This window comes from Chlorocebus sabaeus, chromosome 24 (assembly GCF_047675955.1).
Source record: "Chlorocebus sabaeus isolate Y175 chromosome 24, mChlSab1.0.hap1, whole genome shotgun sequence".
Lineage (NCBI taxonomy): Eukaryota > Metazoa > Chordata > Mammalia > Primates > Cercopithecidae > Chlorocebus > Chlorocebus sabaeus.
The window spans coordinates 54579927-54597044 of NC_132927.1; the positions used below are offsets into that span (position 1 = coordinate 54579927).

General features: G+C 45.7%; 1 protein-coding gene across 16 annotated transcripts in view; it reads left to right on the top strand.

Annotated features, from left to right (window-relative positions):
- The window catches only part of NRXN3 (neurexin 3), a 1700445-nt gene that overhangs the window by 62272 nt on the left and 1621055 nt on the right, over nucleotides 1-17118 (top strand). For all 16 annotated transcript variants that reach the window (XR_012091017.1, XM_073011214.1, XM_073011222.1 and 13 more), the window contains exon 2: nucleotides 14401-15809. Coding sequence is in view for 15 of the 16 variants with exons in the window: in XM_073011214.1 (XP_072867315.1) it covers nucleotides 15101-15809 (709 nt within the window). In the remaining variant the exon portion in view is untranslated. The remainder of the gene's footprint in view (nucleotides 1-14400; nucleotides 15810-17118) is intronic.

Here is a 17118-nt window from a genome sequence, read left to right on the forward strand (position 1 = left end):
CCTCTGCTGGTGTCATTTTTGCTAACATGCCTTTCAGCCAAAGCAAGTCTCATGTCTGAGCTTAGTGTCCAGGGCTGGGCCCAGTGATATTAAATTGCCAAGGGTGTGGAGATAGGGAGAGTGAAGAATTTGGGATATTAATACAAACTACTACACAACGTTATGGGAGAGATCTCTGAATTTTTTTTTTTTTTTTTTGAGACAGAGTCTCACTCTGTTGCCAAGGCTAGAGTGTAATGGCGTGATCTCGGCTCACTGTAACCTCTGCCTCCCAGGTTCAAGCGTTTCTCCTGCCTCAGCCTACTATGTAGCTGGGATTACAGGCACCTGCCACCACACCCAGATAATTTTGGTATTTTTAGTAGAGACAGGATTTCCCCATGTTAGCCAGGGGGATCTCGAACTCCTGACCTCAAGTGATCTACCTGCCTTGGCCTCCCAAAGTGCTGGGATTACAGGCATGAACAACTGTGCCCGGCTAGATCTCTAAAATCATAGTGTGAGTAAGGTGAACAGAAAAATAGTAATGATGATAATGGGCATGGCTAACATTTATTGAATGCTTGTTATCTACCAGTCTGTGCTGGGAGCCTATTGCGTTTTATTCTATACTGAATCCTAACAACACCCTTTTGATGTAAGTGCTAATATTACCTCTCCCATTTTACAAACGAGAACACTGAGGTTCAGGGAGATTGGGTAATTGTCAGAGGTTACAAAGTGCCTCAGTGGTAGAGCTCTGGAATGAGGATCCAGTTTTATCTGACTCTAGTCTAGCTCTTAACTGAATCCCAGAATACCAGAACCTTGGGGCAGGGACACCCCTTGAAATGTACTGCAGAGGAATCTAGGCCAACAATGAGTAACTCCATTTCATGCGGAGGGTGATAACCTCAAGGAATGTGTCCCCCACATGAGTATTTACTGATGGTTCCCTCATGGTCAGACCTGTGAGGCTGGTAAAAGTTATAAGACTCAGTCTTGAGCTAGTATGAGTAAAAAGGAAAAATCTGTTCAAGAATTTTTTTGCACATTTGTACAAATGACAGGTCCTCTGTGGCTTTTTGAAGGGAAAGTAGGAGATTCTAGGGATGGTCCCTTAAATGTTGAGGTTGGTATAGGTGCAGTGGTTTTGAAACTGTTCTTTGGGACTCTGTAGGGTTTCACACTATAAAGTCTTGAAGACCACTGTGGTCGTCATGGTGGAGGCTGGGAAGCAAGATCCACCTCCTACTTCTGCAGAGAAGCTCTACTTTTAACTGTCTTACATTTTGTGGTTTACTTCTTCTTTTTTTTTTTTTTCTTTCAATCAGAGTCTCAGTGGCTTCAGAAAGGAAAGCCCTGTTATAATGGAAGGAACCCTGGTCAAAGGGTCCTGACAGTTGAGCTCTAGTGCCACTTCCACCACCATCCAGTCGTGTAATCTTGCACACTTGCTTGATGATCCCTGGGGTTCTTCTTTCTTCATCTATTGAATGAGGGGTTTGGGCTGGCGATCTTCTCTGTCTTCTCCAGCTCTGATATTCCTCATCTTCCAGGAGGGGCATCTGTGCCCTATTCTACTGCCAGGAGTGAAGTTCTAGAACTGGTCTGCTGGTGATCTGAACCAGAATCCCTCCCTTGAATCCTTCAAACTTCCATCTGCTTTCCCCCCTTAGTCCAGTCAGCATGCGCATGTCTATGATCGACTCTGTGCCAGGCACTAAACCTGCCATCTTTCTAAGCTCTGCAGGTCCTAATACTTGTCCTGGCCTGGGAGGGTCCGAGGTGTGCCCTCTTGCTGTGTCTTTTCTTTGCCACTATCTTCCTTCCTTTTCTTTCTGCCTCACATGTTTATGTCTTCCTACAGGACACAGTGTGAGGGTTGGTAGCAACATATACTTTCTAGGGGTTAGCAGTGGAGGGGATAGTAAGTGGGGACCTAAGGATGTTGCAACAGATGGGCTCACTGGGTCACTGTTCTCTCTCCATTTCTCCTCAGCCATTGACAAGGATGCTAAGTTCATCTGATCAAAGTGCTTTTCCAATGTAGATCCCTTTATTTTTATGTATTTTGTATTTTTATTGAGACAGGGTCTCCCTCTGTCACCCAAGCTGGAGTGCAGTGACATGATCTTGGCTCACAGCAACCTCTGCCTCCTGAGCTCAAGTGATCCTCCCGCCTCAGCTTCCCAAGTAGCCAGGATTACAGGCATGAGCCACCACACCCGACTAATTTTTGTATTTTTAGTAGAGACAAAGTTTTGCCATGTTGCGCAGGCTGGTCTCAAGCTCTTGAGTTCAAGCAATCTGCCAGCCTTGGCCTCCTAGATCACTTTCTTCTGGCCACCTCTCTCTCTCTCTCTCTCTCTGGCAGTGACTTCCTCAGCAAAGGGCAGAATTGAGGTCTAGTTGTTTGTTGGGAGGACCTGCATCTTTTTTTTCTTATTTCCTAGGTGATGGAGAGGCTGGGGTGACATGGAGGGGCACAGTTTCCCTACAAAGCTATGGAAGGAGAGAAGGCTGGGGAGTGCTAGCTGGTATTCCCAAACAATTTTAAATGGAGGAGACACTGGAGTGGGGACTCAGAGAAGAGGGAGTCAGCCATGAGAAGGTTTGAAGAAGGGCATTTCGGGCAGTGGGAAAAGCAATTGCAAAGACTGTGAGGTTGGGCTGCACTTAGTGAGTCCTGAAAACCCCAAGGAGGTAGCATGGCTGGAGCACAGTGAACAAGGGGAAAAGGAGTAGTAGATGAGATTGGAGAGGTGGCTGGTGCCAGATCATGGCCACGTGGGGTCTCATAGACCACAGGAAGGACTTTGGATTTCATTCTGAGTATGCTGAAAACCACTGGAGGGTCTTGGATGAGGGAGTGATGACTTCCATTTTAAAAGGTCATTCTGACTGCTGTATGGAAAATATTCCATAAGGAGCAAAGGTGGAAGCAGGGATACCTATTGGGAGAACAGTATGTAGTCCAAGAGAAAAAGAAACACTGGTATAGTATAATTGATCAGAGTGCAGCTTACACCCTCCCCTTAGGAGGTCTTGGGACGTAGGGCCAAACCTGGAATATCCTGTCAATGGGTAAGAAAACCCTGGGGAGCCTGAAGGTAGAGAAGGAGAGATGGTAGATTGGGTGAGGGGCATGGGATAAACTCTGGAGCTACACCCATTTCTGCTGTTATTTGTTTATTCATTCATTCAACGTATAGTATCCATATTCTTTTTTTCCCCAGAGAATAGATTTTCTTCAGTCCTTAAGGACTCAGCTTCTTACATGGACTTTGGCAGAGATCAGGGGTATAGTGCCTTGGCTCTAAATTGGGTGAGGGTGTTTGGTCCTTCTAGGCATCACAGTGATTCCTGACTACCTTGCTGTGAATGGCACTACTTACGTAGTAATGTTGTTTCACATACAGCTTGGGAGGCACAAAAGCCTTGAAGATACATGGTTCACACATGTCCTGATGGCTGCAGCCTCTGCTATGGTTTGGATGATGAGCTTCTTAATGGCCTTGTCCTTGGCTACACATAGGGCCAAATTCATGCAATAAATAGCCTGAATATGGCTGTGGTTCTTTTTTGCCATGACTGTTGTTCCTTCTCTTCATTGTCATTTTGGAAGCGAGGAGCTGAGATCTGCACCCTTATTAGCATGTGACTTATTAGCATGTGACTTAATTTTCCAGAGGCTCAGTTTACTTATCTCCCAAATAGGGATAATAATAGTTCCTACTTCATAGAGGATTAAATGACTTTACGTGTACCATACTTGGCATAGCCCATTGCCCAGGGCAAGTGTAATATGCGTGTTTGCTGTTGCTGCTGGTGTTGTAAGATGTGTGTGCTGGAGGAACTGTGTAGGAGCCTTTCCAGTGGCTTTCCCAAATCACAGAAGGTCCAAATTGCCACGGGGTTTGGGTCCTGAGCACACTGATCTACACTGTCCCCTTTCTAGGGGCTGTGTGTCATCTGCTCCTGGCTCCCAGGCTCAGCTTTCACCCCCATTGTAACCCTTCCCGGAGATACCTTTTGTGGGCAGGAAGCAGGTCCTGCCCCTGCTTCCTGCCCCCTGGCATCGCATTGCCCTGCAGGAGGTGTGGTCTGTGCCTCATACCTGTGAGGTGTGCCTTGTAGATGGGGCTGTGCCAGGCCCCATGTCTGGTCTGGGTTCACACAGTTCAAGTCTGTCCAGAGCCTTTGCCAGTTTGCTCTGTTCTCCTCACCAGCTCTGGCACCTCTTGCTCCATTAATGGAGAATTTGTCAAGTAATGGGAATAATTAGCACAGTGGGGGCTTTACTGTGTCCTGGAAAGAGAACAGAGAGAGCCCTCCCGGCAGCACCAGGCATGATTGCTGGGCAGGCTTATTTTCTCTTGTCTGCGCCTCTCTCCCCTTCTCTTACATGTGTTTCATATTTTTCCCCCTCTTTGTGTGGAGAGAGTTGGCTAGGAGAAAAGACTCGTAAATTGCACTCTTGCTGGGCTGGTGCTGTGAAAGCTGGATAAGATTGTCTTCTAGGGCTGAATAATTTTCCTCTCCCCTTACCCCCTTTGTGGGGAAAGATCAGCTAGGCACCTAGTTCATTTTCTCCTCCTTTTCCCTCTCCATTTTTTCTCTCTCCGCCAGCCCTCCCCGCTTCCCTTCCCTATCCCCTTATGTAAAGAACTCACTGGCTTTCAATTGAATCTTTTTTAATGGTCCCAAGAGGCGAGGATCTTGAAGGGTGATTATCTTCATTATAAATTATTAACTCTCCCAGCAGCCAGATGGCTTTCCAAACCGTGGCTGGGAACTCCAGGCTGGGGAGGCCCACTGGCCAGAGAGGAGGGGATGAGAGAAGGGAGGAGGCTGAAGAGTAAATGGCCACAGCTTCTTGGGTCCCTGGCTGTACTGAGGTTGCTGGGGAGCCTGTTGGCACCTTATAAGACCTGAATTCTTTGGTGTGTGGGGGAGGAGTTTGTTGTTGTTGTTGTTGTTGTTGGATTTTGCCCACTAGATAACTCAGGGTGCAACAACTAGGCTACCTTTGGGATGCAGTAGAGGTGGTAGGTGGAAAAGAGACTGTTGCCATGAGTTGCTTTTGGTATGAACCTTAGAAGATTGTCAAGGTGTGGTAAGAAGGCATGGTTATTTCTGTCCTTTGTGTCGTCTTTGATGTGCACATCCTGGAAGGTGTATTAATTATTCTTCCTAATTTACAGGAGAAGAACAAAAAATTGAATAGGTCCAGAGGTATTCATATGGTCGCTTGGCCAATAGTTAGTGGAAAGACAGTCTGGTTCTGACTTCCAATCTAGTGGTCTTTCCCTGACACCAGACTTCTCTTCCCCAGTTGCTTATGCCCTACTTGTCCTTCAAGTTTCCTTGCAGGTTCCTCTCCTCTGAGAAACCTCTTACCACGCCAGCCCTGAGTCATCTTGTTCCTCTGGACTGTATTGTGCTCCCTGCATAGAACTACTTAGTACTGGACATACAACCCCTAAAGATGTCCAGTCTCTTCTGGGTCATCCCCAGTAACAGGGAGCCCACTTCATTTGGAGGTAATCTGCTTCTAAGATAAAGACATAAATACTCTTTGTAGAACTTCCATTCACTAGAGAAAATTCTATCCTGGAGGACAATAAAGAAACTGTGGGATCTTTCTTCCAATTTAAGAATGCTTCCTTCTCCTGCAGACACTGATCCTGCCACTGCTGCATTGCCTATGTTAGCCCAAACACCCTGACACCTCCAAAGATTTCTCCTATAGAGACTCACGTATGACTCTGCACATTGTCTGTGACATTGGAATGAAATTTAAAAGAAGTCCATCTACCCCGCTTACTCTCCCTAAGCAGTCCCCGTGATATGGTTTGGTTGTGTCCCCACCCAAATCTCATCTTGAATTGTAACTCCCATAATTCCAACATGTCATGGGAGGGACCTAGTGGAAAGTAATTGAATCATGGGGGCAGATCTTTCCCATGCTGTTCTCCTGATAGTGAGTAAGTCTCATGAGATCTGTTGGTTTTATAATGAAGAGTTCCTCTGCACAAGCTTTCTCTTGCCTGCCCCCATGTAAGGTGTCCCTTTGCTCTTCCTTCATCTTCTGCCATGATTGTGAGGCCTCCCCAGACATGTGGAACTGCAAGTCCATTAAATCTCTTTCCTTTATAAATTGCCCAGTCTCAGGTATGTCTTTATTAGCAGCTTGAGAACAGACTCATATACCCCATGAGACACCAACATTAGCCATGCTGCTAGCATGAAATAATAAGCATCAAGGACAACAGTGGACAGCAACAGTAGATAACATTTATTTGGTGTTTATTTGTGCAGAGCATTGTCCTAAGGGCTTTCACTTGTACTAAGTGCCTACATATGATAATTCATTGTTATCATCTCTTTCACAGAGAAGACAACGGAGGCACAGAGTGGATAAGTGACTGGCTCAAGGTCACATAGGCATCAAGTAGCAGGTCTGAGGTTTGAACCCAGGAAGTCTGGCTCCAGAGTCTATGCCTTTAACCACTACATTATCCTGCCTGCATGAGAGGGGCACTTATCCTAGCCCCAGGGTTCCACTTTGGACCCTAGAGGCTAACCATCACCATATCAAGCCCACAATTGGCAGAGTCTGCTTCTCACATTTGGTCCACCACCTTATATTATTTAGGCTCATGTCTTTCCTTTCTACTAATATATAAGTGCCTTTCAGGGCTTGAGCTATTTTTTTTTATCTTTATGTCTGGAACATGAGTGCTCCATGGTTAAACAAAATGAACGAAAAAATTTCTTTCCATTCACTATCTTCTGGCTTACCTACACCTTTCTCAAAGAGTATGACTCAGAATAAAAATTCGGTGACCGGTGTCAGATTGACACAAATGATGATCTCATTCTTCCTGTAAGTTTTATTTCAATTAATATAGTCTAAAATTACATTTGATTATCTAGCAGCCACAAATGCTTCTATGTGTGTGTGTGTGTGTGTGTGTGTGTGTGTGTCTTTGTGTCAATTTAATTTCTCAATTCTTATTTACTGTATAGTTACAAATGGTACCTTCCATCCTTATGGGTTGTTTATGTTGGAGGATCAAGTTGTATTACTTCCATTTATCTCCATCAAATTTTGTCTTATTAGATATAGGGTGTAGTTTTAGCCTACCATGATCTCTTGGGGTCCCTTCAGCCTCACCCGGCACACTCATAACTGTCAGTGTCAGTTCATCTACACACATGACTATTTGACTCTCTCCCTCTTCACTGGTGCTCTTGATAAACATGAAAGATGAGATGAGGCCTGACCTCCCACAAGAGCCTGTGTCCTAATGGGCTCACACCTTCTTTGAATGCTGTTCTTTAGCCAGTGACAAGTCTTGGTCTATCTGCCTCACAGTCCTCATATCATGAGAAGATCTGCTGAAGTCCATATATAACTCCTGTGTATCTCTACCATAACAGATCAGTATTCTTGACAGAAAAGGAATTTAGGTTAGCCTGACATGACTTCTTAGTTCTTGTGAAAAACTTAGTTTTTAGTACAAAAAAAAAGTGTTACAGGTTAAAGGTTTAAAAAAAAAAAAAGTCTCTTCCTGTCTCTCCCCATCTCCATCCGCCTCTCAGCACAATATAAACTTCAAATACCCTTTTCTATGTGTCCATTTGTTAAGAACGGAATTAAGGTCCTTGGAGGCTATTTCCCCTTCTTTTTCCTAAAGGGTAAGGATGATGAACTCAGGATGGTATAAACTTGGTGATAAGACTAGGTTCAGCTCCGCAGATTTCAGGAAAAGAAGAGAAGATGCAAGAAGGGTGGTATTCCTAGACATGACCAAATTATGGGAGAGAGGACTAGGGTATAGAGTGGGCTGAAAAGAGAGGACAGTGAGCTTCCTATTGCAAAGCATGGTGGATATTTGCCCCTAGTTTTCTAGAAGAGAGTTTGGTTTTGACTTGGGGAACTGTAAAAAGGAGGTTCCAGCCTAAAAAACAGGAACTAGTAAGAATTTTCTTTAAAACCTTTCTTCAAGTGACATAACAAAAATAATAGATTAACATGTGTATGTATCAGGAAGCGTATTAAGTTGCTTTTTTTGAAATATAGCATACATATAGAAGAGCACATACATTGTAAGTATACAGCTCCCTTGTTGCAATTTCACAAACTGAACACATTATGCAGCATCACCCAGATCAAGAAACAGGATTCCTTCACCCCTTTGCCTTCTTCTAGTCATTAACCACTATTCTGACATTTAACAGCATAAAACAAATAATTTTGCTTCTTTTTATGATTTACATAAATGAAGCACATACAGTTTGTGTTCTTCTGTATCTTACTTTGCTCAATGTTGTGTATGTGAGATTCATCCATGCTTCTGTCTGGAGATGAAGAGCAATCATTCTCAAAGCTGTATAGTATTTTGCATGAATAGACTACAAGTTATCCACTCTACTGCAGATAGACATTGGGTGATTTTCTAGGTTTTGGCTATTATAAATAGTGCTACCATGAACATTCTCATGCATATTTTCAGTTGGACATTTGTAAGCATTTCTGTTGGTATATACCTAAAAGGATAATTGTGGAGTCCTCGGGTAAAAATGTTCAGCTTTAATAGACACTGCCAGCATAATTTTCCAAAAGTAGTTACATTTTTATAGATTTTTAAATTTAATAAAGTTCAAAACTGCCCTATGAGATAGGTATTATTCCCCCCCCCTCTTTTTTTTTTTTTTTTTTTTTTGATGAACAAAGACTCAAGAGAGTTGCCCAAGGTTCAGTAGCTATAGAAACGAGACTCTGGGTTTAAATTCAGCTCTGCCTGCCTCCAAAGCCCATGTTCTTTCTCACTACTCTGAACTACTTTTGTATCTTTGAGAGAAATCATGACTTAACCTCCCTCACTACCTGCAGTAGAGTCTTTACTGTTGTATTAAGGTAGATAGTGCTGACTATGTGAGGTTGCCCTAATGGTGTGGTGTCTGGAGAGGTATAGTTTAGTTGAGGGAGCACATTTCTGAGGTTCTTGTATAAGAACAAGCCTCTGTCCACCTCCAAAACACACAAGGAGAGAAGGAACATGCCCGTATCCTTTGCCTTTGTTCAAGTGCATGGGCGAATGGGTGTGGAGAGCATTGATGGCGAAGGTGGGTAAGACACAAGGCTTAGGTTACAGGGAGTCCTTCTGGGTGTAGGTGGCCATATGAGATGGAAGCTTCTGCTAGTTTGTCAGTGACAAGAGTTTTTTTTTTATGGTTCAGTATTAGGAGTGTATGAGTCAGGACTCTTGGTCACAACCCAACTCAAACTTGCTAAAGGGAAAAAAGTTTTGGTTCATGTAATGGAAGTCACAGGATTCATTGGGCTTCAGGTCTGGCTGATCTAGGTGTTAAAACAACATCACTAGAAATGTCTTTGTATCTATTTCTTGGCTCTGATTTGTTCTTTGTTGTTTTCATTATTAGACAAAATCCTCTCCAATGGTGGAGATGGATCATACTCCACCAGTAATGATGGTATCTGTCAAGTTTGAGCTTCACTCTAATAATTTGATGATGTGGTAAGAAGAGAGAGAGGATCCTTTTCACAATAATTCCAATGAAAGTCCCGGCATTAACTCAAATTCAACTTCCAGTCTGGGTGAGAGACCCATCTTGAAACTAATCATTGTGGCCAGGAGATTGGAATGCCCCAGTTGACTAAACTGAGATCATACGATTTGGGATTGGGATGAACCTTACCTTGAATGACGCAGAGCAAGTTTGGTGGTGAAAATCTTTTACCTGCAAAGTGGGGTGAGGGGTGCAGGGAACATGGGGCAAAACCACCAGAGAGCCATTGGAGAGATTTTCCAGTTCTGGTGAGGGCAGGTCATAAGAAGCTTCTGGAAGAAAACCTGGTAAGCCCCGCCTGGGGACTATGGGATGCCCACAAAGGCTGGGCAGAAGGTCAGTCATCATCATGACTTCCTAAATAAAATCCACTTCTAGACACAGTCCGACTTCCTTGAGTCTGTCTCAAGCTCAGCTAAAGCTCCAAGCAGTTGGAAAAGGGAGCAATGAAATTGGGAGGAGGGATGGGGAGGGCAAATGGCAGCCAGATCTTCTGAGCCACCCTTGTGGCAAATAGCCCACATGTCAGGGTTGTGTGAGGCCCCCCACCGCACCACCCTGCCGCCTCCTAAGCAGCCGGCTTATGAGACATTTGCAAAGATGTTAACCCCACATAAAAAGTGTGCCGTTCGATAATTATGTAAATTAGCTGGCAATTAGATAATGTCACTCACTTTCCCTCTCTTGCTTGATTCCCACACAACAGACAAGTGTTCTGAGCTTCTGCACCAGCCCGGGCCCTGCATGCAGGCTCTGGGGCAAACCACCTGTGTGTGTGGCTGCCTGCATTCTCCTATGGCTCAACAGAGGGTGGAAGTTGTCTGGTCAGGTGAAGAGGGCTCCCTGGCTCCTGTTTTGCCATTTCTTGAGTCTGGCATGCCCTACCAGAGGGCCAAAGAAGGCTGAAGCATAAACGTTGGCAGCAGTTGGAGGCCTGCGATATTTAGTGTAAGGGCATCTCTAGCTTTTGGCCATTTTGGCAATTTCCCAGAGGCAGCATGAATGTCCAAAACCAGAATAAAATGGAAGGGCTGTAGGAAAGAATGTGGATAGACCATCAAGGGTTAAGTCTACATAAGCCCACTTCTGATGTTATCACTTCTGAAACTGGATTCTGCCTGTGGGAAAGAAAGCTTGGGTTTCCTCAGTCAGCCTTTTTGATCCCCCACGATGCAGGGCAGGGAACGGTGGTATCTCCAGTGCTGGTCTGGGCTGGAGGGGAAGGACAAGGGACTGAATGAATGGAGAGGCTCAGCCTGGAAGGGGTATGTGGCCCCAACAAAGCAGGCTAGGTAAGTGCCCATGATCTTCCCCCACAAGGGAATGTTTCTGGGCAGCACAGTTTTTCATTCATGGGTTTCCCCAGGTCATTAAGCATGTGCTGCCTTGCTCATTGGGGTCATGTGAGGTTGGCATCCAGAGAGGCATGGGGGCTCAGGATTGCCGTCTTTGTGTAAAGTTGGGTTGTATGGAGGCCACTGCATGGAACAGAAGTCAAATAATCCACAGGGATGCTTTTCCACTTCTGCTTTTACTGTTCATTCTGTCTATAAGTGCTTCCCAAACTCCAGCTCCATGATGAGGCCCTGTGGCAGGCACTGTGTTAAAGCAGTCATTGCCTCCAGGGAGTCCCCCATAAGCAATCTGGTTCCAGAGCCTGGGCTCTTAATTGCCATGCTTTACTGTCTCTGAAGTAAACTTGTCCCTCACTAGTTTGCGATGCCCTGGAGGGTGAGATTGGTGTCTTTATTCTGCTTTGATCCGGTAGTGCCTGGAATGAATTGGAGCTCAATAAACAGTTGAATTGAAGGGTTTTCTTTTTTCATTGAGATGTTGCCCTTTGACTTGGTTGGCATACCTCACCTCATACAAGGGTCATATTCTTAGAAATTGAGTCACATTTCATGTCCTAACCTCCTGTTATCCACGTCTGACTTCATGTTGTCCACTCACTCCACTCCAACAGCAGCCACCTCCTGCTGTTTTTCAAATATACCAGCTTACTCCAGCCTCAGTTCTTTTGCATTGACTATTGCTTCTGAAACATTCTTTCCAGGTACTTACATGGCTGGTTCACTCACACTCTTTCAAGTCTTTTCTTTTTTCTTTCTTTTCTTTTCTTTTGAGACAGAGTCTTGTTCTGTTGGAACAAGTGGATGGAGTACAGTGGCACGATCTTGGTTTACTGCAAACTCTGCCTCCTGGGTTCCAGCAGTTCTCCCTGCCTCAGCCTCATGAGTAGTTGGGATCACAGGGTCCTGCCACCAGGACTAATTTTTGTATTTTTAGTAGAGACGGGGTTTTGCCATGTTGACCAGGCTGGTCTTGAACTCCTGACCTCAGGTGATCCACCCGCCTTGGTCTCCCAAAGTGCTGGGATTACAGGCGTAAGCCACCGTGCCTAGCCTTAGGTCTTTACTTAAATTTCACCTTCTCAAAGACTCTTTGTGGTATTTGCCTTTTTTTCTGGGATGTAGATACTCCTTGCCTGTTTATTTCATGCTACCAAAGTCATGCCAACCAGGTCAAAGTTTTTGAAGTTTTAGCAGTTGGCTCTCACAAGCCTTTGTGAGTTGGCACCAGCACACTCCTGTGTCCATGTCTCAGCTGAGCATCCCTTGAACCACTGGGGGTACCTGTGTGTGTGGTAAAAGGACTTGATAACAATAACTTGAGCATACCCTGAGAATGACCCTGCATGGCAGATGCACTTGAATATATGTCCCAAACTAGGGAACCTGGGAGTGGCCAACCAGAAGATTTGTTCCTTCTCTATGAGCAATATATGAGCCCCTGGCCGGTCCCATGGAACACTGGCTATACAGAGGATCAAGGCCCTTTGTTCTAGGGTAAATGAAGGTTGCCAGATAGGGACTGTTATGGGGAGGGTGCTAAGTAAATATGCTGTGTAAACTGCATGCTTTTGCAAGCAGTTGCAGCTCTCCTACCCGGCTCTCCACCACTGGACTCTCCTCTGGATGTAAGCTCCCAATAAAACTCCATGTCTCATTTGCTGGCTCTGGGATTCTTCTTCTGCCTCTTGAACCTGGTACCTTCCCTGTCAGAATCTATGGAAGTTTGGCACAGCACCTGTACCACACTTTAGGGAACATTGCTTGGACAAAGGCTTTTATAGAACAAAGGCTTTCCTTATGATGGATTTAATCAGCCTCTTGTTGGTTGGGTGGGTTTGTTCCTTGGGAATAGGTGTTTGTTCCTGGTTAAGGAACAGCAGCTTCCTCTTCAAAGAAGGGGTAATAACTAGCTTTGCTGATGTGGTTGTCATAAAAATAGTGGATAGCAATGTTCTGATGGAGACCATGGTGAATTATCAAATGTGTCAGGTAATAAGCAACCTGCACAGCTCCTAGAAATCACACTCACTGTTTGATCTGAACAGAGAACTCAGTTAGGTGGGCCAGAGTCTGCCCTCAGAAACCAAACTGCATGCTGGTACATTTCTAACTGTTTCTGAATAATCATAAAATACATGTAAAATACTCTAGGTCATTCGGAACTATCCATTATCACTCTAGGAATTTCTTAACTATTCAGTTGTCATCCATTCTGCAGTTTTCATAATCTTTTTTAGTATTTTTGTTTTTACACATTGCTCACTCTATAGCCATACATACATCCACATATACACAGACATACACAAATAACCCCTCCTCCTGTCCCTTCCCACTTCAAAAATAAAGGAAGAAACCTAGGATTTGTTGGTCACCTACTATGTATAAAGCCTCATGTGGCCGGTGGCAGTGGCTCATGCCTGTAATCCCAGAACTTTGGGAGGCCTAAGTGAGCAGATCAGAAGTTCAAGACCAGCCTGGGCAACATGATGAAACTCCGTCTCTACTAAAAATACAAAAATTAGCTGTGCGTTGTGGCACATGCCTGTAATTCCAGCTACTTGGGAGGCTGAGGCAGAAGAATTGAAGAGGTGGAGGTTGCAGTAAGCCAAGCTCATGCCACTGCATTCTAGCCTGGGCAAAAGAGCGAGACTCTGTCTCAAAAAAAACAAAAACAAAAACAAAAACCAAAAAAAGTCTTATGCTAGGATTGATTCCTCTCTTCAATCTTGGGAAGAGGCTATTATATTCTCTACTTTACAAATGAGGAAATAGAAGCTCAAATAGATTAAGAAATTTTCTCAGAGTGCCACATACAGGAGCTAGGATTCAAACTCAGCCTTTTTTTTTTTTTTTTTTTTTTTTTTTTTTTTTTTTTTTTTGACGGAGTAAAAGAACCCTTCTCTCAATATTCAGTAAGAGAGGAGGATTATTTTACTCATTACTCACCTTCCAGTTTATTTTCACTGATTTTTATAAACATTTCTTTCACAAATTTAGGGGTAGCACTCTGCCTTAGGCTTCCTACAGTGAGTTGTCAAATTGAAAAGGAAAAATCTAGAAAAAAATTTAATGTCATTTGCATGCTTTTAATAGGTAAATAAGTAAAAATCAGGTGTGAGCATTTGAATACATAAAATGTTAGCACTTATCTTAAAAATACATTTTGGCAATGTGACCTTGTGATGTGAATATTGTAATAATGTGCTGATACGGCTTTGGGGATTTTCATTATTTTTACATATGGAAAACCTGAGTGCATCATTAGGACCTGGGCTCGGGTCTTATAGTGGCTCTGGAAGAACCCAGGGCCTCCCTCCTGTTTGAAGCACTAAGCGCTGTAGCAATCACTAGAATAGCTTGGCTCGAAGTCAGCATTCCATCAATACTTGTGAAATAGGATGCAATGTTTTCCTGATATATGGCCCTAATCTTCCTCTCCTTCTCCCTCCCCTTCTTCCCACAGGTCTTTTCTCTGGAGTCCTGGGAGGCAAGTTATGGGCAGCACTGCCTCTGGCCGCACCATGAAGCCTGAGTCTGCTTGCGCTCTGCCCTGGGCCCTGCTCTGTCTGAGCATTGGGCTTCTAGCTGCCCCCCTCCCCACAGCCTGCTGCTGCTAGGAGGTAGAACTTTAGGACTGGTCCTTGGCCTGTTTCTACCTGTCACCTGGCTCACCTCACCACTCACTCCTCCTCCATCACAGCAGTCCGGCCCTGTCCCTGGCCTCCCTGGCTAGTGCATTTGGGGGTCCGTTGGGAGGAGTGCATCGCTAAAGACTTCTTCCTACTCTCCTGCACCTTCTCCTCCTTGAGTCAAGGCCTCCGGATCCACATGGATAGCTGAGATCTTTTCTTGGAGAAAGACGCTTTCCTCTTTACTCCAGTCCCTCACTTTCCCACCTGATTTTCCTCCTCTTCTGCTGGTCCTATCTTTTTCTACTGCCTTTATTCAGTTTCTTGCTTGTGTGCCCCTCTGGGACTGTCTTGTACACTTTCCTCCCTCTCCACCATCTCAGGATCTGTGTGTGTGCTGCCTTCGTCCTGTGTGCTTTCTGTCCCCCCATCTCCGTCTTGTCTTCCTCTCCCACTTCTATTGCCAAAGGGAGAGATCCTCTCTGGGCTGTTCCCTGGCCTGTCTGCTCCTCTGGGCTCTGTCCAGCAGCCACAATGAGTTCCACACTCCACTCAGTTTTCTTCACTCTGAAGGTCAGCATCCTGCTGGGGTCTCTGCTGGGGCTCTGCCTGGGCCTTGAGTTCATGGGCCTCCCCAACCAGTGGGCCCGCTACCTCCGCTGGGATGCCAGCACACGCAGCGACCTGAGTTTCCAGTTCAAGACCAACGTCTCCACGGGTCTGCTCCTCTACCTGGATGATGGCGGCGTCTGCGACTTCCTATGCCTCTCCCTGGTGGATGGCCGCGTTCAGCTCCGCTTCAGCATGGACTGTGCTGAGACTGCTGTGCTGTCCAACAAGCAGGTGAATGACAGCAGCTGGCACTTCCTGATGGTGAGCCGCGACCGCCTGCGCACGGTGCTGATGCTTGACGGCGAGGGCCAGTCTGGGGAGCTGCAGCCCCAGCGGCCCTACATGGATGTGGTCAGTGACTTGTTCCTTGGTGGAGTCCCTGCTGACATACGACCTTCTGCCCTGACCCTTGATGGAGTACAGGCCATGCCCGGCTTCAAGGGATTAATTCTGGATCTCAAGTATGGAAACTCGGAGCCTCGGCTTCTAGGGAGCCAGGGTGTCCAGTTGGATGCCGAGGGACCCTGTGGTGAGCGTCCCTGTGAAAATGGTGGGATCTGCTTTCTCTTGGACGGCCACCCCACCTGTGACTGTTCTACCACTGGCTATGGTGGCAAGCTCTGCTCAGAAGGTAAGACCCTCTCCCTTTCTTGCTAGAGACCCACCCACGGGATAGCTGAGGCTGGGGCTCCTGATAGAAACCAGTTCTATATGGATGCACATCTTTAGCTTCATGTTAGATCACTGGGCCCCTTGCCCTGAGGAGGCAGTGGAAATCCTTTGCCTACTCTCAATGGAGAATCGAATCTGTCAGATCTCAGCAGGAGGAGAATCCTGGCCCCTGAACCCTGGGCTCTGTACCCTACTCAGAGGGTTAGATGAAGTAGGGTCTGTCCCAGCTTGCCCCTCACTGCAGCACCGTTTATCACAGTCAACCCAGGGCAAGAAATCAGATAGAAACTGGCAAATTTCGGCTAGGCAAGGTGGCTCACACCTGTAATCCTAACACTTTGGGAGGCCGAAGTGGGCAGATCACTTGAGGTCAGGAGCTGGAGACCAGCCTGGCCAACATGGTGAAACCCTGTCTCTACTAAAAATACAAAAATTAGCTGGGCATTGTGGCACACGCCTGTAGTCACAGCTACTCGCAAGGCTGAGGCAGGATAATGGCTCTAACCTGGGAGCTGGGGGTTGCAGTGAGCTGAGATTTCACCACTGCACTCCAGCCTGGGTGACAGAGTGAGACTGTCTCAAAAAAGAAAAAACAAAAACAAAAACAGAAATTGCCAAATTTCTACCTGTGTCCATCCTGACCCCTTGAGGTTTGGACCCTTAGGGATAGTTGGGAAACTCCTCATCACTTCCTCTTAATCATCCCTCACATAAAGAATGCCTGTGTAAAGAAAAATGAACCCAGTTCCTTTGTGGCCCGCCCCACCTCCCAGCCCTCCAGGAGGTGTCTGAAAGGTGGATGAGGCATCTGGGCCAGGCCCTTCTTGCCTCTTTGTTTTGTCAATGAGGATTTCTCACATGAGGTACCTCTTTAGATGTGGTTCCCTTTCCCATCCTCTCCATGTACTGAGAACATTGCAAAGAGGAACAGAGATTGACTACAGCCTTGTTCAGCCAAGCCTCCAAGGGAGCTGAGAGTATACAGCGTATCTGGAGAACCTCCCAGGTTCAACTGTGACTTCCCAGGGAGAAGCAGGGAGGCACAAAGGCTTAGGCTGCCTTCCCTTGCTCAACAAATCCTGACTGTTTGGGATTAGATCTAAGAGAGGTGGCTCAAACTTTCATTCGACAAATACTTAAAATCCAGATTCCTGGATTCCTAGACTCACTCACAGCTTAGATTTGGGTAGCAGGAACTGCTGGAGAAGCTGAGAACGGACCATACAGGTATGTATGTTGAGAGGTTAGGGTCACAGTAGGCAAGGAAG